This window comes from Trichomonas vaginalis, chromosome II, assembly GCF_026262505.1.
Source record: "Trichomonas vaginalis G3 chromosome II, whole genome shotgun sequence".
NCBI lineage: Eukaryota > Parabasalia > Trichomonadida > Trichomonadidae > Trichomonas > Trichomonas vaginalis.
This window is the reverse complement of record NC_067204.1, coordinates 4,353,689-4,378,241: the sequence shown is the minus strand read 5'-3', so window position 1 is coordinate 4,378,241 and position 24,553 is coordinate 4,353,689. Positions and strand designations below refer to the sequence as shown.

At 35.4% G+C, this 24,553-nt stretch overlaps 13 protein-coding genes and 5 pseudogenes across 18 annotated transcripts, besides 2 other annotated features; 13 read left to right on the top strand and 5 right to left on the bottom strand.

The window, feature by feature from the left end:
* Positions 1-839: 839 nt before the first annotated feature.
* Positions 840-1,238, top strand: TVAGG3_0484920 (uncharacterized protein; the record flags this gene model as incomplete). Its single annotated transcript, XM_051235990.1, has 1 exon — positions 840-1,238. One exon carries the CDS (start codon positions 840-842, stop codon positions 1,236-1,238), a length of 399 nt encoding a protein of 132 aa, XP_051093814.1.
* A 1,053-nt stretch (positions 1,239-2,291) lies between these two features.
* Positions 2,292-20,927: a mobile genetic element.
* On the top strand, positions 2,553-3,196 carry TVAGG3_0484910 (annotated as a pseudogene). The gene has a single exon. A coding segment is annotated over exon 1 (644 nt).
* On the top strand, positions 3,597-3,872 carry TVAGG3_0484900 (uncharacterized protein; the record flags this gene model as incomplete). Its single annotated transcript, XM_051235989.1, has 1 exon — positions 3,597-3,872. One exon carries the CDS (start codon positions 3,597-3,599, stop codon positions 3,870-3,872), a length of 276 nt encoding a protein of 91 aa, XP_051093813.1.
* On the top strand, positions 3,891-4,133 carry TVAGG3_0484890 (serine threonine-protein phosphatase family; the record flags this gene model as incomplete). The annotated part of the gene is made up of 1 exon (XM_051235988.1): positions 3,891-4,133. The coding sequence occupies one exon, from the start codon at positions 3,891-3,893 to the stop codon at positions 4,131-4,133; it is 243 nt and encodes an 80-aa protein (XP_051093812.1).
* TVAGG3_0484880 (uncharacterized protein) lies at positions 4,137-4,985 on the bottom strand (the record flags this gene model as incomplete). The annotated part of the gene is made up of 1 exon (XM_051235987.1): positions 4,137-4,985. One exon carries the CDS (start codon positions 4,983-4,985, stop codon positions 4,137-4,139), a length of 849 nt encoding a protein of 282 aa, XP_051093811.1.
* On the top strand, positions 5,397-6,272 carry TVAGG3_0484870 (phage tail repeat-like family; the record flags this gene model as incomplete). The annotated part of the gene is made up of 1 exon (XM_051235986.1): positions 5,397-6,272. A coding segment is annotated over one exon (876 nt), but the record flags the coding sequence as incomplete, so codon positions are not given.
* On the bottom strand, positions 6,419-6,904 carry TVAGG3_0484860 (uncharacterized protein; the record flags this gene model as incomplete). Its single annotated transcript, XM_051235985.1, has 1 exon — positions 6,419-6,904. One exon carries the CDS (start codon positions 6,902-6,904, stop codon positions 6,419-6,421), a length of 486 nt encoding a protein of 161 aa, XP_051093809.1.
* Positions 7,394-7,795, top strand: TVAGG3_0484850 (uncharacterized protein; the record flags this gene model as incomplete). Its single annotated transcript, XM_051235984.1, has 1 exon — positions 7,394-7,795. One exon carries the CDS (start codon positions 7,394-7,396, stop codon positions 7,793-7,795), a length of 402 nt encoding a protein of 133 aa, XP_051093808.1.
* On the top strand, positions 8,711-9,295 carry TVAGG3_0484840 (phage tail repeat-like family; the record flags this gene model as incomplete). Its single annotated transcript, XM_051235983.1, has 1 exon — positions 8,711-9,295. The coding sequence occupies one exon, from the start codon at positions 8,711-8,713 to the stop codon at positions 9,293-9,295; it is 585 nt and encodes a 194-aa protein (XP_051093807.1).
* Positions 10,992-12,294: a mobile genetic element.
* Positions 11,088-12,214, top strand: TVAGG3_0484830 (annotated as a pseudogene). Its single transcript has one exon. A coding segment is annotated over exon 1 (1,127 nt).
* TVAGG3_0484810 (DNA/RNA polymerases family) lies at positions 12,326-12,784 on the top strand (the record flags this gene model as incomplete). The annotated part of the gene is made up of 1 exon (XM_051235982.1): positions 12,326-12,784. One exon carries the CDS (start codon positions 12,326-12,328, stop codon positions 12,782-12,784), a length of 459 nt encoding a protein of 152 aa, XP_051093806.1.
* On the top strand, positions 12,930-13,194 carry TVAGG3_0484800 (annotated as a pseudogene). Its single transcript has one exon. A coding segment is annotated over exon 1 (265 nt).
* Positions 13,244-14,504, bottom strand: TVAGG3_0484790 (annotated as a pseudogene). The gene has a single exon. A coding segment is annotated over exon 1 (1,261 nt).
* Positions 15,308-15,880, top strand: TVAGG3_0484780 (uncharacterized protein; the record flags this gene model as incomplete). The annotated part of the gene is made up of 1 exon (XM_051235981.1): positions 15,308-15,880. One exon carries the CDS (start codon positions 15,308-15,310, stop codon positions 15,878-15,880), a length of 573 nt encoding a protein of 190 aa, XP_051093805.1.
* On the bottom strand, positions 15,909-16,109 carry TVAGG3_0484770 (uncharacterized protein; the record flags this gene model as incomplete). Its single annotated transcript, XM_051235980.1, has 1 exon — positions 15,909-16,109. The coding sequence occupies one exon, from the start codon at positions 16,107-16,109 to the stop codon at positions 15,909-15,911; it is 201 nt and encodes a 66-aa protein (XP_051093804.1).
* On the top strand, positions 16,987-17,471 carry TVAGG3_0484760 (organellar and viral DNA polymerase type B; the record flags this gene model as incomplete). The annotated part of the gene is made up of 1 exon (XM_051235979.1): positions 16,987-17,471. A coding segment is annotated over one exon (485 nt), but the record flags the coding sequence as incomplete, so codon positions are not given.
* On the top strand, positions 17,640-17,927 carry TVAGG3_0484750 (organellar and viral DNA polymerase type B; the record flags this gene model as incomplete). The annotated part of the gene is made up of 1 exon (XM_051235978.1): positions 17,640-17,927. One exon carries the CDS (start codon positions 17,640-17,642, stop codon positions 17,925-17,927), a length of 288 nt encoding a protein of 95 aa, XP_051093802.1.
* TVAGG3_0484740 lies at positions 18,489-19,182 on the bottom strand (annotated as a pseudogene). The gene has a single exon. A coding segment is annotated over exon 1 (694 nt).
* Positions 20,928-24,553: the final 3,626 nt, after the last annotated feature.

Sequence of the window (24,553 nt, the reverse complement as noted above, 5' to 3'; positions counted from 1 at the left end):
TTCATAATGGAAGGAAGAAAAAGTGTCGCAAACAATTCGTCGACTACCTCTGCAGTTAAAGTTCCTACAACTTATGTCTCACCATTCTCAAAACCCTTACGACCTCCTATAATACCAAAGCAACTTCCTCATACAATTCAAGACAATTTGTTGGACAATATGCATTTGCACAAAGAAACAGCTCAGCCAACAGGTCAGGCAACAACAACTATCGGAACAGAAGCATTTTCAGAAGAAGTTCATACCAATCAGACTCCAATCGAACATACAGAAACACAACCACCCGAAAATACAGAAACACATCCAATCGAACATACAGAAACACATTCTGCAATGACCACTAGGTCGCAAACACGATATCTCGCCTTTAGCAAACAATTTAAGTCTCAAATTCAAGACACACAAGATAGCGACACTCCTCTTTCAGAGAAAGTTCGTAGAAAATACGCAAAGAAAAGGTTAGAATTGTTAGATAAGTTAAATGAACAGTGGGGTTCAGAAGACAATCGAGATTATAACGAGATGTTTCAAGCTGTCATGGATGCCATTCAGCCTCTTGAAAACGAAATGAAAGACCCTGGCGTACTTGTTGACATGTTTGCTTCATATTTACCCGTTACTGCCAATCTCATAGCGTTGCAAGCTATTGACCAGTTCATTCACTTGTTTCCAAAGAACTTGCAGAAGCATTTACAAGAAGTTAAATTGCTGAATTTGTCCGTTTATATCCAAATTCATACAATTATTTGGAAGAATTGAATGAACATGGTGAAAGGTCATTCTATTTATATTTCTACACAAAAGACAACCAGTCAAAACGACTATACTGCATTGAACCTATGCCTCAATTCGTAGACAATTTCCACGTTATAACAACTGTTGCTTTAGATATTCCTGCCAGAGTTCCATATGGAGGAACAGTAACTATCTCAAGCTTTCCCAAGGGCTATAAAGGAAAGCCTCTCACAATTGCAAAATTCACACACAGCAGTTGCCAATTTGTTCAAGATGTCGAGTTCCATTTCCTCAACAATACGACTTTCATCATAGAGACTCCTCAAGAAGGTATATACAAAGTTTTCATTGCAGGATTTGTTGCTCCCAATGGCGAAGAAGAAGAAGTCGAAGAAATTCTCACCTCAGAGAGCGAAGAAGAAGAAGTCGAAGAAATCCTCACCTCAGAGAGCGAAGAAGAAGAAAATTTCCAAGACATTCAAGATTCAGAATATACCGAATAAAAAAACAATTTAAGACTAAAAATTTAATTTTATTATAATATTTTTATTTTTTTCATCTGGTCTTTGTATCATTCCTCCTCTAGTTTCTTAGGGGCTAGAGGGCGCAACGCGCCTGGAAGCCCCACTACCTTTTTTTTTTTTTTTTTTTCCATGGTGTCTTCAAAACGCTAATTTTTGATATTTTTAACAACCCTATATGCCCCCCTCCCAATGGGAGGTGGGAGCAAAAATTGAAATGTTTACACTGATTTTTGAATACTTTACAAGCGCCCCTCCCAGTGGGCGCGGGCGCAAGTGATCGGGTCAAAAAAAATCATAAAAATATTCAAAATTGCGATTTTAATAGATGTTTAAGAAGTAAATTTATTAATAACGATATTTCATAGTACAAAATGTGTTCAATCTCTTCGTAAATCATTCAAAAAAATCAAAAGAATTTCCAAAATTCAATTTTTTTAGTAAAATTTATATCTTTTTCTATCGTCTCCTCCCCACCAGTGGGAGCCACCGGAGGCGCGGGCGGCGCCGCTGGCGCCAAAAAAGTAGCGCCCATCGTGCCATGTATAGTTTCAATAAATATTTTTATGAAAAGCTCATGAATATAAAAAATGCCAAAAAAATATTTGAGTTCAGTTTTTAGTACATCTATTTGCATTTAATGACTGTAAATAAGGATAAACCCTGACTTGTATCTATGTCATGCGTGGTGTAAATGAATTTGAAAAGAAATCATGAGATATCTTTACAAAAAAACACCGCTATAGTTTTCCTTTTTTGCCACTTCACTTTATCATCAATGGCAGTCAATAATCAATCACAGACATTGCCATCAGATAGTAAATCAATAACAAATAAATATACCTACTATCATTTTCCGTTTTCATTAAGAATATAATAGTTCTCAACGATCTGATAATATCTCTTTATTTAATAATAATTCCGCAAATCTCAGAAATTTTGTAATTATTCAATAGTTTATGCGGAATAACTACTAAAAATATCAAATAGGATGGAACAAAAATATCACAAAAATGTCGGAAACATGAACTTATTAAAAAAAAAAAAAAAAAAAAAAAAAAAAGGTAGTGGGGCTTCCAGGCACTTCGTGCCTTCTAGCCCTGATGTTGATGTTTAGTATAAATGAAGTTTTTATTCGGAGGACTCTTCTTCTTCCTCCATTGCTTCTGGGAAGAAGCCTTCTTCTGGGTCGAAAACATTATATAATGTGTCGCTTTTCACAAATTATATATGTTTTCATGTTTTGTCACTTTTCTGTCACTTTTCAGGGAAAAACATTTTTATTATTATATATAAATGAATTTTACAAAACCACCGTTACCCTTCTTTGGAAATAAGAGTAGATGTAAAGATATTATATTGAGAGAACTTAAGAAACTACCGAATGGTCTAACATTTGTAGATTTGTTCGGTGGAAGTTTCTATATATCCCATTTGTGCCATATAATATTTCCAGACTCAAAGATTATATGCAATGACTTCGACAACTATATGGACCGTCTCAAACATATTCCAGACACAAACAAAATATTGAAAGAGTTAAAAGAAAAGATACCTATAGGTAAGATGGAACGTATACCATTAGATAAGAAAAATATTGTGAGAGAGGTTTTGAAAAAAGCAGAATATATAGACTGGGATAGTATATCTGCTAGACTATTATATAGTGGTGCTATAAGAGTTCATGACATTGAAACACTTATGTCAAAAGTTTTATATCTTAACTATACAAATGTTTTCAAAGAGGACATAGAAAAATATATTGAGGGTATAGAGTTTGTGAGATGTCATTGGACAGAGTTGTATGAAAAATATAAAAAAAGGAAAATGTTTTCTTTATAGTGGACCCGCCGTTCTTTAACACATGGGATTTTCAATACCAAGTAGACTGGACTTTGAGAGACTCTTTAGAAACTTTAGACGTTTTACATAACCATCCATGCTTTTACTTTACATCCGATAAAAGTGGTTTGGAAACCGTTATGAGATGGTTAGAGGACATACATGACTATGAGTTTAGATATGACAAGATAGAATATGAGAGAGGTCCTATAAACTGGAGAAAGTGTCACAATAAAGAAATTTTATTAGTAAGTAAATGTGGTTTGAAATAGGACTACTTGTTTTAGGTTTTTTCCATTGTGTCATTTATTTCTTTGACGTGGCAGAAAGGTACAGAGAATATGAAGATGAACCAATGCCTGCAAATGTTCAGTATATGTACTCGTAAGAGATATTTTTATCTAATATTAAATGGACGCACAGAACTTAGCGAATGCACAGCAACCTGGACAACCAAACCCAGAGAATATTCCAAATGAAGTTAGAATACAAACTGCAATGGCAAACTATGGTCAAGTGCCAACAGATGTACAAATGCAAACTGCCATGTCAAATGACGCTGCGTTAGGTTTGCCACCATGGTATGCAAATATGAGATGGAAAGAGTTTTATACAAACCCTGAGGTGGGATATAAACAACTTTATGCAGATGACGCGAACACAGGAGTTGACCCAGAATATGTTTTCTACCAGAGGAGAAACAGAATGTATGAGCTCCAGTTAAAGAATGCTATGGAACTCAACAGGAAACGTAAGAGACTAGGCGGACATTAGATTTTTACATATAGTAAAATGGGTTTCTTCAGTAAGATAGGAAACTTCTTTCGAAATGTTGGAAGAGGTATATGGAATGGAATAAAAACCGTAGGAAGAGGAATTTGGAACGGAGTCAAAAATATTGGTAAAAGAGTAGGTCAGTTCGTTGGTATTATACCTAAAGACCCTGAACCAGAAGAACAAGCTCCTGTTATACAACAGCCTGAACCTGCACCACAGTCTAGTTGGCAACCAAATCCAACACCTCAACCGTATTAAAAATTATATTTTTACCGTTCGATAGTAGTTGTATATGAAACTAAGTTCTAAGTAAAACGCATGGTATAATGGAATTATTCTCTTTCTTCCATCTGTTGTAAACCATACTTGAAAGTCTGAAATACTTCCACTTGGTGGTTCATATAGCTTTGTAGGTTTTTCGTAAAAGTCATTTGCCAAGCATAAAAAAGAGTTTTGGGCGCCAGAAAATGAAGCATGAACTATAATAGCATCTGAGTCGAAAACATTTTCATATGTTCCATTAGGGTTTTCGACTTCATAAAAGTTCGGGTGTACTGGATATTCTGCAGGCTGATTTAACATCCTCAAAAATCTATACCATGCCAAGTTGTTATATTTTGTAGAAATATAAACGTCTTCTCCAAGGTCTTCTATTCTATTAATTTTAACAGTTGCATTTTTCCTGTCATATATAATATCGAGATGGTACTCTCCTTCGTCAATGTTGTACTGTTTTGCATATTCGAGATAGATATCGTTTATTTTTTCTTGAAAAGCTTGAAGAGTTGTTTCTAAGTTTACAAGCAAATTCACTTGTAAAAGTTTTCCCTGTTCAAATTTCTCATACGTATGTTTTTCTTTGTTATAGTATCGAATTTCAAAAGCGACCGTAAATGGGAAACCATGTATGGCTTCTGAAATGAACTTCATTCTACGAAAGCCAACAGCTTTTGTGACGGATGGGTCTCTTAGCCATCTCAATGGGTAGTCAAAACGATAGCCTTCATGCTTTACGGTCTCTGTCTCAAACTTTTGACCTACGTTAGTAAAAAGTTCATCTAATGGTTTAGTTGTAGCAACTCTTGAATTTTCTTTTTCTATTGAAAGCATATTTTATCTAGAATAAAAATGTCGAAAGAAACAGCGTCTATGAGAGAAATACAACACAACCGACAACTCATTTTGCAAGCTCTAAATAAGAACACAACAAACTTTTCAAACTATTCTAAGATATCTGAGTCATTGAAAGAAGGAAACTTAAAACTGACATTAAACCCAATGACAGACGAGTTTCTGTTTCAAGACAGTAAGAACCATACTGTCTGTATAAATCCAACAAAAGGAACTTTAAACGAGAAGCCTATAAAAGAACTTCTTTTGAAAGCAGATGTTGACAACAAAGCTGACAAAGAGTATGTCATTGAAAAAGTTCAAGAAGAACATGACAGAGCAGATGCAACATATGCAACAAAAGAACATACTCATCCTGAACTAGCAGACAAAACATATGTTGACAATAAAATGTCAAGTGAAGTGACAAGAGCTGAAAACGAATATTCTAAAAAGACTCATACACATACCATTGCAAATATTACAAACTTACAAGAAACCTTAAACAGGAAAAGTGACGTTGGACATACACATACCATTGCAAATATTACAAACTTACAAGAAACCTTAAACAGGAAAAGTGACGTTGGACATACACATACATCTTCTGAAATAACAGACTTAAACGTTAGCCTTGAAAAGAAGGCAGATAAGAACCATACACACGATTTCTTCGCAACTGTTGGTATAGAAAATATTGCAGGAACGGTTGAAGAACCTGATGGAACTGGTGGGGATGCATTGTATTGGAAACCTCCTAACTTTCCACAAGGTTTAACATCGGATGAAGACATAACAACGATGAAATACACTAGATGTAGAAATGTTTTTGTCATGGAGGATGAAAACAAAGTTAAATTCACTGCTCAAGATTTATATGACAACAAAGCTGACAAAACATATGTTAACGATGAGTTAGATAAGAAAGCTGACAAAACATATGTTAACGATGAGTTAGATAAGAAAGCTGACAAAACAGAGCTTCAAACGTTAAAGACAGAAATACTTCAAACACTATATCCTATAGGTTCTATTTACACGTCAATGAACTCTACCAGACCAGAAGTAGTACTTGGTCTCGGAACTTGGACTCAAATAGTCGACAGGTTTTTGTATTGTGCAAACTCTTCAAAGGAAACAGGTGGAAGTAAAACGATTTCAGGTGAAAACTTACCTGCACACAGTCACTACGTAGATTTAAGTACATCTGAAGCAGGTTGGCATAAGCATAGATTTTGGGATTGGTCAGCAATGAAAAAAGGTAAAGGATATGATGTTAAAGACGACGTTCAGTTTGCTATAAATTGTTTCTGGGGTAGCACACAGGGAGAAGGAAACCATACACATCGCGTTACAGGGTATACGCAAACAACGGGACAGAGTAAAGACTACATGCCACCTTACATGACAGTTTACGCATGGTATAGAAATGCTTAGTCGTCATTTTCAACTTCTTTAGCATATTCGTCAGGAGTTGTCTTATATTTGTTAGGAACTGTCTTTGAAAGTATACCACCTTGAACTTTGACAAGTTTGAAACGAGGTCTGACAATAGTAGTTTTATCTTCTGCTTGCAGTCTGTACATTTTGCCATGTTTGCCTAAAACTTCATAATATTCTCTTGTATACTTTCTTCTATTTTTACGAACACGAATGCGAGTACCTGTCGAGTTCCCATTGTTGTCATAGTCAATAGTATTTTCATATGGGTCGCGTTTAGGTATTTCTATTTTTACTTTGTCACCTTTCTTAAGTTTGAAGCCTGGCATTCTTTCTTGTTTGTCTCTTTTGACTAAACTATTAAATATATAGTCTTTCTCTAAGTCAGGGTTGTTTTTCATTTCTTCGGGGGAGTGGTTTCCCAAACCTTTTTGTTTACGGCTATTGTAAATATTTAAAACTTGTCTCATCTTTGCCATGGAGAAGTGTCTATATTTGTCGTCATATGACATTTCATCTACCTCACCACCTTGTGGTTGATTTAAGTCTCTTAAGATTTTTATACAACTGTCAATGACACCAAGAGCAGAATGGTTTTGGTCGACAATGAAATATTGGTTTACATTTTTGAACGCAGATAGTTTTTAATATCATCTGATTTGAAAGAACTTTCACAGTCAGATGTCAGTTTTGTTGGATGGTATTTGTCAACGAATATTGTCAAAGCAGTTTTCACATCTAAAATATTTTTGGACCATAATGGTATGGCTTCACAGTATCTTGTGTTTTGACCGACAAATATTAGCCAGTATGGTGGTCCATCTTCTCTATACCTCGGAATGTTTTCCAAGATATCCATAAACCAAGCATTTGGTGTTGAACTAAAGATTTTTACCATGAGTGCTTTCTTTGTCGCTTTAGAAACATACGGGTCCTTGTTTGAATTCGTCATTTTTAACCCATAAGAAATGGGTTTATTTGGCGCAATAGCAGGAGTCGCATCTAGATTTTTACCCGCAGTGGGAACACTAGCCAGAGGTGCATTTGGAATTGGAAGGAAGATTTTGAGTACATTAGGTATACTGAAAGAGAAAGCACAACCTATTATACAAACCGTACAGAAAGGTTGGGAGGTAGCACGAGATGCAGCAAATCTTATTCCAAATCCTGAAACAAGAGGAAAAGTTCAAGGATGGATGGACAATGTAGGAAGACAAGCAGGAAACTACTATAACAAAGCAAATGACTACTATAACCAAGCAGGGCACTATATGGACCAAGGTGAAAGATTCTTTAACAGAGGATATAACCATGCACAACAATGGGTAAACAATAACCAACCTCAACCGCCTCAAACGTGGGGAATGTAAAGTTTTTTACTGAGATGAAATGAACAATACAGCATTGAGACAAATGGGTTCAAGATGGATTTGTCGGCTTCCAGCAGTTACACAACGTAGAGATGTGAAAACTTAAATTTTATAATCCCTGGGATGCACTTTCTTCGATTTTTTTTAAATTTTTGGGATAAATTTTGACATCTTTTTTTTTGCTGGCGACCCTCCCCCCGTTTAGGGCATCAAAAAAACATGTTGTTTCGTTTCAAGATCGGGATATGTTGTGAACCCGACTTCTTTCATTAATGAAGTGATTTCTTAAGTTGAATAAAAACAAATTTGATTGAAATTCATACAAAATTTCTTTTTATCATTATTATTTAAGATGCTTTTTTATGTTGAATTGTTAATTTTTTTATTTCCACCTGGGATATTTTGAATTGGGCTAGCCCAATCCCACCTCTCAATTTTCTCTCAATTGGGCAATGGGGATCCCATATAAAATGTATTGTAACAAAATTTTACATGCATAATATAGTACAATTAAACAACATTCTAAAAATATTAAATTCACATCATTTACTTGAAGATTTTATATTTTCAACAAAAATTAATACAATAATTACATTAAATTGAGGAGATTTATAATATTTATTATAAATTAAAATATTATTACTCATTAATTTGTTGAAATATTGCATTTTAGTGGTAAAAATTAAAATTTAAGTTTACATGGAGAAAAAAAAATTTTAAATTCCAAAAAAAAATTCAATTGGGATAACGATAGGGACGAAAATTTAGAATCCCCATATGCTTGGGATAAAATCACATGACTAACACAACGTGTTTGTCAAGTTCTTCCTATACCTCAGGAAGTTTTAGACCGACTTAAAAAACCTAAACAACCAGTTGAAAACAAACCAAACTAAAATTTTTTACTGAGATGAAATGACCGAAGAAGTTGAAACGGTAGATTTGACACCACAAACAAAAAGTTCAGAACCATTGTCAAAACCTGTCAAAGAACTTACAGATGAAGAGAAAAATTCAATAATAGAAAGTGCCAGGTCTGGAAATACAAACCCTAACTATAAAGTCACTTTTCATAGAAATGGAACGGCTAGTATCTCAAAAAAGAAACAGACTCTCACAAATAAAATATTGAAGTCTGAAGGAGCTTTCGAGACAACAGATGGGAAGGTATACTTCACTGACCAACAGTTCATTATAGAACATCTCATTGACTTAGAGTCAAAATATTCTAAACTTTACAACAAACACAAAAAGTTGAAAGGAAAACAAAAACAAATGGCATATGATATTTATGAAGATGTTAACGACACAACCATACCTGCAAGTGAGGTAAAGTCAGAGGAACCGAAAAGTGACGAAAAGCCGATAGAAGAAGAAAAACCAAAAACTGAAGATAAACCAAAACCAAAGTTTAGTTTGGAAACTAAACCAACTCAACCTTCATTAGCTGGTATGGGTTGGCGTCAAAGGCTTCTGGTAGCAGGCGGTTATGTAAAGTAAAGAAAAAAATATTTTTTTTATTTTTATAAAAATGCCCCCATATAGAATGGATAGAAAGTCTGCTAGAATAAAAGCAGAGTTGCAAAGATATGGTTGGAAAGTTTCGAAAAAGTTTAAATATAGGAAGGGAAGACCCATAAAAGTCTATGACAAATTGTCTGGTCTGACCTATGAAATGGACCTGGAAACAGCACGCACAAATTATCCAAACAGACTTGAGAGGTTAGAAGAAGAACGTCTTATGGACATGCCTTTCAATGTTACTGAGCCACAGGTTGAAGGACACGACGGCTTTGCCAGATTCTACTGGAAACATGACGAACAATTGCATCCTTTGAGACGGAAAAAAGGAAAAGGTGAAGACGCACATGCTCCCATGGAAAGAACAAGATATGCATATGAAAAGTATCGTGAAGTTAGAAGTAAAATTACTTCTGGTCGAACCTTTACAGTAAACTTTGACGAAGGAAAGAACAAAGAAGGCTTCATGGGTGTACTTGCTGCAATTCAAGACGGAAATAAGAAAGGATACAATCTCAGACTAACCGTAACAGATTTAGATGGTCATATTTACTATGCACATGGCAATGTCACAACAGCCGCACAACTTCTTGACGCTTTCAAGACTACAAAGAGAGAACAAATGTTTGACTCCGACTCAGACATTTTGAATGCAATTGAAGGAATTGCAAGTGTCAAGTTCGAATGGTACCAACCTAACCCTCAAGCAGTCAGACAACATGCTGGATACTTCCCGTTCAGAAATAAGTCTGACATTGACTTGACAAGGTATGGAATTTACAATTCAATTGAAACAATTGTCAATGAACCTTGCATTCTTACATGTCTCAGGAACTCTGGTCTTGTTACAGAAGAGAAGATGAAGTATCTTGAGTCATGTGTGAAGACAAGGTACATTCTCAGAGGTCAATTGGCAAAAATTGCACCGTTGGCAAATGTCAATATCCGAGTTAACATTCCGACTGAGAAAGGTTCTTCACACGACGACTATGTTGTTGACTTCAAATTACCATGGTTGAAGATTGTAATTGTCCACAACCACTTCATGTTGAACGAAAGTCTTACAAACCCATTGTTCGGAAAAGGCAAGTGCAACATTGTCAGAGCTGTAAACATTCTTTTCGCAGAAAGGTTGTGGAACCAATTCCAGATGACAAGCTGACAGAAACTTTTGTACCAAAAGACGAAACAAACTTTTCATTGTTAGCAAGACCAAAAGTTGTTCCAGACAAAGTTATAGCACAAAAGAAGTACACTGTTCCAAAAGGAGTTGGATTGTTCGGATACCAACCTGAACCAGAAGAACTTCCAATGAGGTTGCAAGAACTTCAAGATGCTATAAACAAACTTCCATTGAGACATCCAATTGACGTCAAATTGTATTGGAGAGCATCGGAGTTAGGTCAGAAGGTTTTATATGAAACAGGTTGCTTCGACGATGTTTATGAGATAGCAGGCGAAGTTTCTCAGAAGATAAGAGACTCACTTGAATTTCCACGAACTGGACCCATTGGTTGCGACAAGTTCGACTCAAACGAAAAGATATACTATGTCGACCTTAACGCTGCATACATGAGGTTCGTCCAATATATCCCGACTGGAATTCCAAACGAAGACGGTGAGTTCCCAGGAAGGAACTATACAGTTGGAAAAGTCATACAACAACTCTATGATATAGGGTGTCCAAAGGTGCGTTTAGCACAGCGCTCTATATGAGACTATTAAAGGAGATATATGCTGATTATAAATATATAATAAAAAATATGAATATATGTATATGATGAGTATGTTGTATTTTGGCGCCATGCCGGGATATAAAATGAATTTTGAGACAAGAGGCGGTTTCGCGGGAAATTTTGGCGGGATTTTTTTCATTTTTTTAATGAATCATAAAGAAAACATCCTCGCTCTTGCAAAAAAATGCAAAGACTGTAAAAAAATCTACGAGACATTGGTAAAATGCTTCGGTATGGATGCTCCTAGCTATTCCACTGTAACGTATCATGTTAGGATGTATCACTTCATGAACAAAAAGGCGCCCCATCATAAAAATTGACAAAAAATCGCCGGATCAAAGAAAAATCAAAGCAATTCTTCAAGCGCTAGATGAAGACCCAAGAGCATCACTCAGAAGGATAGAGGAGATGACAAAAATACCACGTACAACAGTCAGTTATTATCTGCACAATTATTTGAACTACAAACTAGCGTATACACGTTGGGTTCCGCACAACCTTAATTCAGTTCAAAAAAATCTAGAGTCCAATCTTCGAAAGAGCTCCTCTCTATATTGGGTGCGTATCAATCCAAGAAGTTTCGCTTTTAGTAACAGGGGACGAGTCTTGGTTTCAATATGCAACAGAAGCCAAAATCATGTGGATCCCGAAGGATGAAAATCCGCAAACATTCCCGAAGAAAAAAATTGACACACCAATGATGATGTTGTCGGTTTTTTGGGGCGTGAATGGCATCATCGCAATTGATATTCTTCAAAAACCTAATACGATGAATGCTCAGTATCTAATTGACAATGTTCTTACTCAAATTATCAATTCTGATGAGTTTGAGAAATCCAAACAACAAAAACAAAAGTTTGCAATTCATTTTGATAATTCAAGAGTTCACAAAAGTCATAAGGTAATGAATTACTTGTTGGAAAACAATGTCAAAGTTGTTCCAAACCCAATTTATTCACCTGATATTGCACCCTCTGACTTTTATTTATTCGGCACGCTAAAAAAGAGAGCTGAAGGACGCGAATTCGCGAGTCCAGATGATCTTGAAAATTTTGTAAGAGAGCAATTTGAGCAATTTTCTCATGATGATTTAAAGCGTGTCTTTCAAGCCTGGATCGATCGCTGCGAACGCGTGATTGAATCCAATGGTGATTATATTTAAATAAACTTTATATATATGTAACTTGTTTATTTCTATTCGCAGTATTCAGGTTTGTGCTAAACACACCTTTGGACACCCTATATTAGGAAAGCTTCAAACCCCAAACTTGCAATGACACTCAAATTGCTTATGAATTCGACATGGGGATATTCCATTAAGAAACCTCAAGAGATGAAGAGTAAACATTATGAGAAGGTCGACAACTTTGTTGAAAGGTTCTCCCCTTTTGTTTTGAAATACGAATTTACTCAAGGTCAAGGTGGCTTAGTAACCACAGTAAAACCTATTGTCGAACATTGGTCTTATCCTCAGTTCGCAAAGGCAGTCCTTGACAACTACAATGAGTTCTTCTCCGAAGTCAAATCCAAAGTGAAGGTTTACTATGAGAACATTGACGCACTCATGACGAACGAAGAAGGGTACAACAAACTCATTGAAATGGGCATGGTCGGTGAAAAGATGGGTCAATTCAAATTGGACAAAATTTTCACCGAAGTTCATGTAATATCGAAAAGGAAGTACTGGGGTGTTAAAGAAGATGGTGAAATAGTTAAACATTGCATGAAATAAAAAATTTTTATTCGAATTTGAATCGGACAGGTCGAGTTACACCATTCTTGGTCTCAAACTCATATATAACCTGTTTGTCTGTATTTTCGTCGACTATGGCACGAGACACGAACATTGACCAAACGTACAAAAAGTGTCATTTCGGATGGTCAAGCAGCCAATCGCATTCGAGCACTTCGAAGAAGCCTTACGTTCCAAGGAAGAGGGTGTCTGGTGCAAGGGAGAGGTCATGAGACTCTACGAGCAGTACATCCTCAATGCCTGGGAGGACAAATCGTCCTTGGATTGGCAAATCTACCAACTCCTCTGGGACGACCTCCTACGCAACTGGGATGACGAAAGAGTCCAATTCAAAAGGTCGGGAACTAATTTTGCAAATTGACCTTAATTTCACATACTTATCCAAATAAACACCTAAATTTACTTGGGGTTTCCCCCTAAAATAAAATTTTTTTACTCTTAGAACCACTCGAGGTTCTCCTTACGGTTGTTGAGCTTGTCACCGTCAATGTGTCTGACCTTCGTCTTCTTGCCTGGATTTGGAACCCATTGAATTGCGACAAGCTTGCCCATGGAAATTGAACCGCGATTCCGAAGGTTAAGGTTCAAGTGTCCCAAGTTGTTGAGGACTGGGGTAAGAACCTTGCCGGTCTCCCTGTTGCGGATTTGGTATGGGTAGGGTTGGGAAATTTCGTAAGTGTCATCGGCAACAAGGGTTGCCCAAACTTCCTCTTCTTCGTGTTTCTCTTCTTCCTCTTCTTCCTCTTCCTCTTCTTCGTGTTTCTCTTCTTCCTCGACAATTCCTTCTTCAATTCTGTGTTCACGAATTACGGTGTTGCATGTTCTGTCCTTTCCGAGTACCTTCCAGATGGCGTCTATCTCTTCGAAGAAACGGTAGATGAGTCTGGCAAGGTCTCGGTTCTCTCTCGCGTAAATGCGCAAGGTTTCCGTCAAATCATTCAGGCATTTCTCATTGGAAGCTTGGTTCATGAGGACATCGGCTTTGAGCTTGGTCATCTCTTCCATAAGACTACTTTGGAGAGTCTTAACGGTGTTTGTCAGATGAGCTTTCAAATTCAAAATTTGAATTTGAACTGGGCGCTTGTCTGGCAACATTGAAAGGACATCTGCCATTGTGTTCGGCTTCGGTGCTTGTTCGGACATCGAAAAAATGAAGTGGTTTGAGAATGACGGTTTTACTTCAAAAAGCTTGTTATGACGGTTAAGTCATACAACAAGTTTAAAATAATATCTTGTTCTTCTTCTGAACGTTTGTTGTCTCTTCCGATAAAAGTTTGGAACATGAGAACCAAAAAACGTTTTTTGAGATTGCGGAAGAGTTCAGGCAAACGTTCATATTCCGGATATGTTTGGAGCAGTTCAAAACATCTGAGCTGACTTTCGGACAAAATTGGGACAATGTCAGAAAATTCATCTTTGGTCGGACTGCTTGAAGGTAAGTCCCTTACATGTAAGTAGCTCTGGTAAAGTCTTCTCATTTCTGCTAACTTTTGGAGTATAGCTTCGTAGTTAGAAGTTTTAATTTTAAATGTCTTATTCCACTCTTGACATCTAAACGGTAACTATCCATGAGGTCAAGAGTAGCTTTGGTAGCTTTAAGTGGAGCTATCTGTTCCTTGACCTCTGCAATTTTGGTTGCAATTGTGATTTGAGCTCCTTCAAGTTCGCCGTCTATGTCGTTCTCAACGCCTTCAACCATGGCTTGAAACTCTTCATCGGTCCATTGAAGATTGGTGTGGGACGAATTTAACTTGCTTCATTCAAAAAATGAAAAAAATGTTTTTACTCTAAACGTTAAGGTTACTGAACTGGTTGGATGTCGCCTTCACAGGTTATGTAGAACGGCTGACCCGAGAAGTGAAGGAGACCCTTGAGAATTTGGCTCATTCTTGGGAAAGGGTTCTCTCTGGTTGGAAGTTGTATCCAAGGACGCTTTGCAAAGAACTTGAGAAGAGCTTCTTTCTTTGCTTGCTTTATGTCGTCGTAGGCTGTCCCGTCTGGTATTTGAATTGGAATTCCAGTCGAAGTCTCGAGATTCAAGGCAGCCCTTCCCGTTATCCAACAGTTAACAAGCTTGCCTTTTACATTCTGCCTGAGGAAGTCTTTAACAAGCTCGTTAATTTCAATTAGGTAAATTGCCTCGTCGGTCGGTTCGACCTCGACCATTGCTACTGTCAGAAAAAGTACTGCTACTGTCAGTAAAAGTACTGCTACTGTCAGTAAAAGTACTGCTACTGTCAGAAAAAGTACTGCTACTGTCAGAAAAAGTACTGCTACTGTCAGTAGCAGTACTGCTAGGAGCAGTAAAAGTACTGCTAGGAGCAGTAAAAAGGAAAATTTGAGAGGGTTTTCGACGATAAAGTACTGCTACTGTCAGAAAAAGTACTGCTACTGTCAGAAAAAGTACTGCTACTGTCAGTAAAAGTACTGCTACTGTCAGTAGCAGTACTGCTAGGAGCAGAGATTTTTATCGTTGTGGTCCGACGGTTAAGCCACAAACGAATGTCCGACGTCCCACCAACCGAGCCCATTCCCAAACCAGAGGAACCTAAAGCACCAGCCCCTGCACCTCAGTTCCAGCAAGTCCCTCCACCAAATTACTACCAATTTCCACCTCAAGGTTACTACCAATTTCCACTACAAGGCTTCCCGAACTACCCTCCTCAGCCTATGCCTTACTTCCCCAACCCTTGGATGTTCCAGCAAGCTCCACCCCAGCAATTCCAATCTCAATCCAAGAGAGACCAAGAGTTCGAAGAAGGTCTGAACCGCTTACGCAAAGATTATGCTACTGCCCCTATGGAAGACGACAGGCTTTCAGTCTCTTCCCTCAAATCGACCGATTCGACTCGTACCACAGATTCGGTTCGTGACCGTGAAGACTACCTCAAGCAGTCTGAGAGACTCTTCATCTTACAGCCATTTACAGTTGGAGCTCTCAAGAACATGCGCAATTACGAAGGTCAGACACCAGCTGGAGACCGCAAAACAGACGTACTCGCAAGAGCCGTCCAGCTCGTCAAAACAAAGACTGAGATAGTCGACTTCATTCTTGCAGCTTGCCCATACAAGTAAAAAAATAAACAATTACGAGTTAAACTTTTTACTCTTTCTTTTCTGAGTTGTTTAGAGCTGGTTTCTCTTGTAGAAACCTTTCGTACTCTTCCATGGTCATGTAATTGCGAATTTGGTACGCAATTCCAGGTTCGTTGTTTTTGAACCTTACGTATGTAACGCTTCCATCCTCCTCAGGGAAGTAAGCTGCTAACATCTGACCAAGTTTTCTCGGTGACTCGGAGCTCATAAAAATGTCACTTTTTAAACGTTAAGTTTTTAGTCTTATTTTACCCTTTGTTTACCCTTTGTTTGTCAATGTAGTATTGGAGTGCAATTTCTCCAAATTCTCTGTGTCGGAGTTCTTCAGCATTTTCCAAGGTGTGCCTGGAGAACTCAAAGAAGTTGTCAAGAACATACTGCCATGCTGCTCTTCTGAGTTCGTCGGTATTTTGGAAGTGTTGCACCTTCGAGTCTTCGGACATGAAAAAATGACACTTTTTCTATTAAACCGTTTTGGCATTTCTCATGAGTGAGTATAGTTCTGCCGAACCATTGGAAGAGAAGAAGTACCCTTGCTGGCAAAAGACAAAAATAGTTGCCTTAGTTGTCATTGCAATTGTACTCGTAATTGAATTCATTGTACTTCTCTTCACGTACATAAAACTCAGCAATGGTATTTGCTTTAAGAAGCTACCATCTTACTAAGACTAAACACTTACATTTTTCAAGCTTGACTTTTTACAATTTGAATTTTGTTGCTGAATTCAAAAAAAATAATGTTTATGTTAGAATGTTAGATCTAACATGTTTTCTAACACGTTTTCTAACATGGTCTAAAACTCTTGAATTTTCATGAAATTTACACCAAAAATAATGTTTATGTTAGAATGTTAGATCTAACATGTTTTCTAACACGTTTTCTAACATGGTCTAAAACTCTTGAATTTTCATGAATTTTACACCAAAAATAATGTTTATGTTAGAATGTTAGATCTAACATGTTTTCTAACACGTTTTCTAACATGGTCTAAAACTCTTGAATTTTCATGAATTTTCCCGAAATAAAAAATAAAATTAGTTTTATTTTTTATTTTATTTATTTTTTTTTATTTTGTATAAAAGACATGATTTCAACAATCGGCACAACAACAATTCAAACAACTACAGCACCAAACTCGCTAGTTATGAATCCAACATCTATGTTAGTAGAGATGAAAAACTTCATTCCTTCTTCATATACTTTCGAAACAAAAATCCAGAAGATAAAGCAAGAACTTTTAACAAGTAATTTAGACTGTAGTGCGAAAGATGAAACAAATGAACAGTATCTTTATGAAATGCAGGACATTATTGACCATTTACCCAAATTGCCTGAAATCCAACAACAAAAACTAACCATTCCCGAATTTGACGAAATAGAAGTCAAAGCAACTGACTCAGTAGAAATAAAGAAGTTCATACGAAAGGTAAATTATGAATTCCTTGGTTTTCATTGCAACCATAAGGTTATGGACAAAGATTGCGACATGGTATATAAGAACATCTCTGACCTTTACAAATCCGAAGAATTTAAGACCTACGACAACTTTGTTTCGTTAGTTGCAAAATGTTTTGGGAAATAAGAGATAAAGATAGTAGGGGTAAGGTATGGAACGAACAAATAAAACCCGCTATGTTCGAGATGAAGAAAACCATTGACGCCTTGGTTGTTTTAGCAGGTAAGGTTTCAGAATATAACGCTAAAATGAACCCGCAATGTTCAAAATGTAAAGCAGCAATGAGGAAATATAACTACTCCGTCAAAGAGATAGAACGTATGCGAAACGACTATGCAGATTTAAAGAAAGAAGCAGAAAAACCAGCAGAAGATAAAATGAACATGTTAGAATTTCTGAACAAAAACTATCCAACTGCTGACGATTTCCTTCTATCTGACGTCAAGAAGAAGTATAAAGAAACTTTCGGTATCGTTAAAACTTTTGACATACTGACAGAAGAAATAGAAGCTACGAAATTGTTTAGAGTCATGAACCATCGCAACATATACCATGTAAAACGCTTGTAAATAGTTATGTTAGAAAACATGTTAGAAAACATGTTAGATCTAACATTCTAACATAAACATTATTTTTATTGAATTCCGTATGAAATTTCATGAATTTTGTATGTTTTAGACCATGTTAGAAAACATGTTAGAAAACATGTTAGATCTAACATTCTAACATAAACATTATTTTTGCTGAATTCCGTATGAAATTTCATGAGTTTTGTGTGTTTTAGACCATGTTAGAAAACATGTTAGAAAACATGTTAGATCTAACATTCTAACATAAACATTATTTTTATTGAATTCAGCAACAAAAATCATGAATTTCCTTAAGATAGAAAAAATAAAGTTAGTTTTTTATAAAATATTTTTTTTATTTTGAGCGAAGCACAGCGAGACATACTTTTTTCTGAAAACAGTGAAGAACAGCGAGTAATGAAAAAAACGTAGTCGCCAAAACTCTATGAAAACAGTGAAATTTCTCTAGACAGACTTTTTTCGGTCTTGCATAAAACTCATGAAAACCGAGAGAAGAACAGCGAGTAGTGAAAAAACCCTGGTCGCCAAAACTCTTTATTTTTATTGACTTTTTACAATTTGAACTTTGTTCGCGTAGATATGAATTCTGAAAGAAGTATGAGGGTCTTGTATGACTTTGTACTTCTCCCATAGTTCATGTCTGTCAAACTTACCTGCCATGGACTCTTTCATAAGTTCCATGAAATCGTCTTCGGACAATCCAGGGAAAAGTATGATATCAGTAAGTATTCTTTTAACATCCTTACTTAAACTCTTTGCTGTCTGTACACATATTACGACTGAGATGTTAAAGTGTCTGAGCTTCTTAAGAATTCGACACATGTCTTGTTCTCTGTTCTTTAACAAAGGATGAGAAGCAAAGTCATCTAAGATAAGAAGACATCTATGAGGGTACGTTTTCCAATCGTAAGATTGCAATTTCTTCGAAATGTATTCTATCTCTTTCTGTTTGTTTCTGAAGTGTTTCTTCTCTAATATTCTCTGCATTTCCTCATTTGGTCTTTAAACTTAGAATTTATATACTCATTTATAGCATTGTACTTCAAAACTCTTCTTTGGTACTTCTTTATCCAATCTAACAACTCAGTATCCTTTATACATACTAACTTAGACTTCTTTATAAATATCTTTGAACGAATTGACGGTTTGGTCAAATTGACCAGAAGTACTACAAATAAACAACTAACTCATAGAATGGGTTCTTCTCATCTAGTTCTTGTTGTTGTGCAGCCATTTTAAGATAAGTGAAAGTCTTACCCGACCCAGGTGGTGCGATTAGACCTGTTATACCATTCTGAGCAAATAAGAACTTTTCATGTATAGGCTTTATCTGAGCATTTTCTAACTTCCTCTTGTCTTGTTTTTTTAAAACATTCTCAAATTTCTTGTCAATGTCAGCAAACTTTTTTTCTAACATATTTTTAGAAAAATTAAAATTTTTATCTTTTGAAAATTGAAATGTCTAGTGATTTCGCTATCTATATTCGAGACAACTTTTGACTCTAAAACATCTGTCGACCATAAAATCTTACATAGTGTAAACAAGAAAGGTGAATTTGTTCTAAAGTTCTGTTTCTGGGAATATGACAAGAACCATAAAAACATTAGGCAGAGAAGTCTTTAAGTTTGTCAATGACAGACTTGTTGACAGAGATGACGCCGATTGGAAAGATGAAGTCCAACAAAAGTTCTTAGAATGCAAAGAAGACACATGGCTGTTCTTGAAGATGAAATAGAAAACAGAATAGAAGAGCTATTAAAGGACAAAGACTTTTACAAAATATGGTTCTGAGAAGTTTGACATAACTCCACCAGAAGAAGAAGAGAAGAGAGAAAGAAAGAAAAGAAAAGTAGAAGAAGAGAAGAAAGAACCTGAGCCAGAGAAAAAGAAATTTGACATGTAAAAATAAAATTTTATTTTTTAGAACATTTCTGGGTCAATGTCAATGTTCTCTTCCTCTTTAGGAGCAAACACTGGCTTAGACTCTAAAAATCTTTTTACCCAATTTACCTTGAACTTCAACTATCTTAGACTCATAATATTCATAGTCGTCTGCTTTCTTTGGTTCATAAGGTATAACAAGTTTGTATGCTTTGCCTTCTTTAAGTTTTGAAAACTTCTGTCAAAATTTTCTTTGACTGCTAACAAACCTTCTATGTCTAAGTCTTCAAAGTTGCACCATTTTTTCACAATAGCAAACTTAACTGGTTGGCAATGTTCCAAATTTTGTCAAATGAAGACTTTTCAAAATGGTAGAAGTAAACATTCAAATAATGCGAATGGAGCTAACTTATCTTTGACTTCTGTCATGTACTTATTTACTGAGATGAATTTCGTCATCTTTTCTATCGGATAAAAAAATATTTTTTTTAAAATTTACTCAGAAAAATTTTTCTTTGTATATACACCATTCTGAACATCTAAAAGACTTTTGACATTTGCCAAGAATGTTCGTTTAGAGCTGCCATATAACCATATTCTTGACAATATTGTTTATACGAATCGTACAATGACCTTTCATCTAATGACACAAAGTCAGTTTCATCTATGAACAGTTCATATACACTCTTGTTTGCTTCTAACAATGTTTGTCTCTCTTCGGTATGTGGAATTTGTCTTGGATTGAACTTTGAAATATCTAATGTCATGAAAAATATGAGAACAAGTGGTTGTAAAAGTCAGATGTCAAAGTTTCTGCTAAGTCGTCAAAATATTCTGTATCTTGCATATGAGAATCTGACGTTCTGACAACTACATATCTTCTGTCAGAACTTTCTAACTTCATCGGAACAGCATTGTTTGAAACCATAATGAAGTTTGCAACATTTTCACAAACTCTTTGGTCTTTATACTTTCTTTCAACAACTCCAACTTTGTCTGTTATAAGACTCTTCAAAGCATCTGAGTTTCAAAACTTTGTTGTATCTATACTTTGAAGTTCATTGTTGCAAACTATAAGTTTCATATTCTTCTAATGATCCTCTTAAACCGGGGAATTTCGTATATGTTTTTTGTCATGATTTCTTCGTATATGTTTTGTCATGATTTCTTCGTATATGTTTTGTCATGACTTCTTCTTTCGTATATGCTTTGTCAAAACTTCGTCGTATATGTTTTGTCAAAACTTCGTCGTATATGTTTTGTCATGATTTCATCGTACATGTTTTGTCGAAACTTCACGTATATGTTTTTGTCATGATTTCATCGTACATGTTTTGTCATGATTTCTTCGTATATGTTTTTGTCATGACTTCATCGTAAATGTTTTGTCAAACATGAACGTAAATGATTTGTCAAAACTTCATCGTATATGCTTTGTCATGATTTCATCGTACATGTTTTGTCATGACTTTTTTCATCGTAATGAGCGTATATGTTTTGTCATGACTTCTTCGTACATGTTTTGTCATGACTTCTTCATCGTAATGAACGTATATGCTTTGTCAAACATGAACGTAAATGATTTGTCAAAACTTCATCGTATATGCTTTGTCATGATTTCATCGTACATGTTTTGTCATGACTTTTTCATCGTAATGAGCGTATATGTTTTGTCATGACTTCTTCGTACATGTTTGTCATGACTTCTTCATCGTAATGAACGTATATGCTTTGTCAAACATGAACGTAAATGATTTGTCGAAACTTCATCGTATATGCTTTGTTCAAACATTAACGTATATGCTTTGTCATGACTTCATCGTATATGTTTTGTCAAACATGAACGTAAATGATTTGTCGAAACTTCTTCATCGTAATGAGTGTAAATGCTTTGTCATGATTTCATCGTATATGCTTTGTCATGACTTCTTCATCGTAATGAACGTAAATCAGACAAAAATATATTTTAGGTGAAGAGGTGAGATCTCACCTCTTTTCTCACCTCTTTTCTCACCTCATGAATTTTCATGATTTCTTCATCGTAATGAGCGTATATTTTTGTCATGTTTCATCGTATATGTTTTGTCATGATTTCTTCGTATATGTTTTGTCATGATTTCTTCGTATATGTTTTGTCATGATTTCTTCGTATATGTTTTGTCATGACTTCTTCTTCGTATATGCTTTGTCAAAACTTCGTGTATATGTTTTGTCAAAACTTCGTCGTATATGTTTTTGTCATGATTTTCATCGTATGTTTTGTCGAAACTTCATCGTATTTGTTTTGTCATGATTTCATCGTACATGTTTTGTCATGATTTCTTCGTATATGTTTTGTCATGACTTTCATCGTAAATGTTTTGTCAAACATGAACGTAAATGATTTGTCAAAACTTCATCGTATATGCTTTTGTATGATTTCATCGTACATGTTTTGTCATGACTTTTTCATCGTAATGAGCGTATATGTTTTTCATGACTTCTTCGTACATGTTTTGTATGATTCTTCATCGTAATGAACGTATATGCTTTGTCAAACATGAACGTAATGATTTGTCAAAACTTCATCGTATATGCTTTGTCATGATTTCATCGTACATGTTTTGTCATGACTTTTTCATCGTAATGAGCGTATATGTTTTGTCATGACTTCTTCGTACATGTTTTTGCATGACTTCTTCATCGTAATGAACGTATATGCTTTGTCAAACATGAACGTAAATGATTGTCGAAACTTCATCGTATATGCTTTGTCAAACATGAACGTATATGCTTTGTCATGACTTCATCGTATATGTTTTGTCAAACATGAACGTAAATGATTTGTCGAAACTTCTTCATCGTAATGAGTGTAAATGCTTTGTCATGATTTCATCGTATATGCTTTGTCATGACTTCTTCATCGTAATGAACGTAAATCAGACAAAAATATATTTTAGGTGAAGAGGTGAGATCTCACCTCTTTTCTCACCTCTTTTCTCACCTCATGAATTTTCATGATTTCTTCATCGTAATGAGCGTATATGTTTTGTCATGATTTCATCGTATATGTTTTGTCATGATTTCATCGTATATGTTTTGTCATGATTTCTTCTCGTATTGTTTTGTCATGATTTCTTCGTATATGTTTTGTCATGATTTCTTTCGTATATGTTTTGTCATGACTTCTTCTTCGTATATGCTTTGTCAAAACTTCGTCGTATATGTTTTGTCATATTTCATCGTACATGTTTTGTTCGAAACTTCATCGTATATGTTTTGTCATGATTTCATCGTACATGTTTGTCATGATTTCTTCGTATATGTTTTGTCATGACTTCATCGTAAATGTTTTTGTCAAACATGAACGTAAATGATTTGTCAAAACTTCATCGTATATGCTTTGTCATGATTTCATCGTACATGTTTTGTCATGACTTTTTCTCGTAATGAGCGTATATGTTTTGTCATGACTTCATCGTACATGTTTTGTCATGACTTCTTCATCGTAATGAACGTATATGCTTTGTCAAACATGAACGTAAATGATTTGTCGAAACTTCATCGTATATGCTTTGTCAAACATGAACGTAAATGATTTGTCGAAACTTCTTCATCGTAATGACGTATATGCTTTGTCAAACATGAACGTAAATGATTTGTCGAAACTTCATCGTATATGCTTTGTCAAACATGAACGTAAATGATTTGTCGAAACTTCTTCATCGTAATGAGTGTAAATGCTTTGTCATGACTTCTTCATCGTAATGAACGTATATGCTTTGTCAAAACATGAACGTAAATGATTTGTCGAAACTTCATCGTATATGCTTTGTCATGACTTCTTCATCGTAATGAGTGTAAATGCTTTGTCATGACTTCTTCATCGTAATGAACGTTATATGCTTTGTCAAACATGAACGTAAATGATTTGTCGAAACTTCATCGTATATGCTTTGTCAAACATGAACGTAAATGATTTGTCAAAACTTCTTCATCGTAATGAACGTATATGCTTTGTCAAACATAAACGTAAATGTTTTGTCATGATTTCATCGAAACTAAACGTATATGTTTTGTCATGACTTCATCGTAATGAGTGTAAATGACCCAAAAATAATGTTTAGGGTAGTGGTTTTTAGGTGTCACTACGTCACCATGTCACCAGGTTAATTAACTTCTCTTAAAATTACTGACAACATGACATTTAGACAACACAGCAGGAAATTATTTTTATCGTATATGTTTTTGTCAAGTTTCATCGTATATGCTTTGTCATGACCTCATCGTAATGAACGTAAATGTTTTGTCATGATTTCATCGTATATGTTTTGTTCATGATTTTATACGTAAATGTTTTGTCATGACTTCATCGTAATGAGCGTAAATGATCCAAAATAATGTTTTTACGTTCATGTTTTCAGGTTATTCAATAATTATTATTTTTGAAGAACTGAAGGTGTCACTATGTCACCATGTCACCAGGTTATTTAACTTCTCTGAAAAAATGTGACAACATGACATTTTGACAACAACACAGGAGGAAGGCATTTATGAATTATTTTTGAAAGAACTGAAGGTGTCACTATGTCACCATGTCACCAGGTTATTTAACTTCTCTGAAAAAAATGTGACAACATGACATTTTGACAACAACACAGGAAATAAATGTTTACGTAAATGTTTTTGTCAAGATTTCTTCGTATATGTTTTGTCATGTTTCATCGTACATGTTTTGTCATGA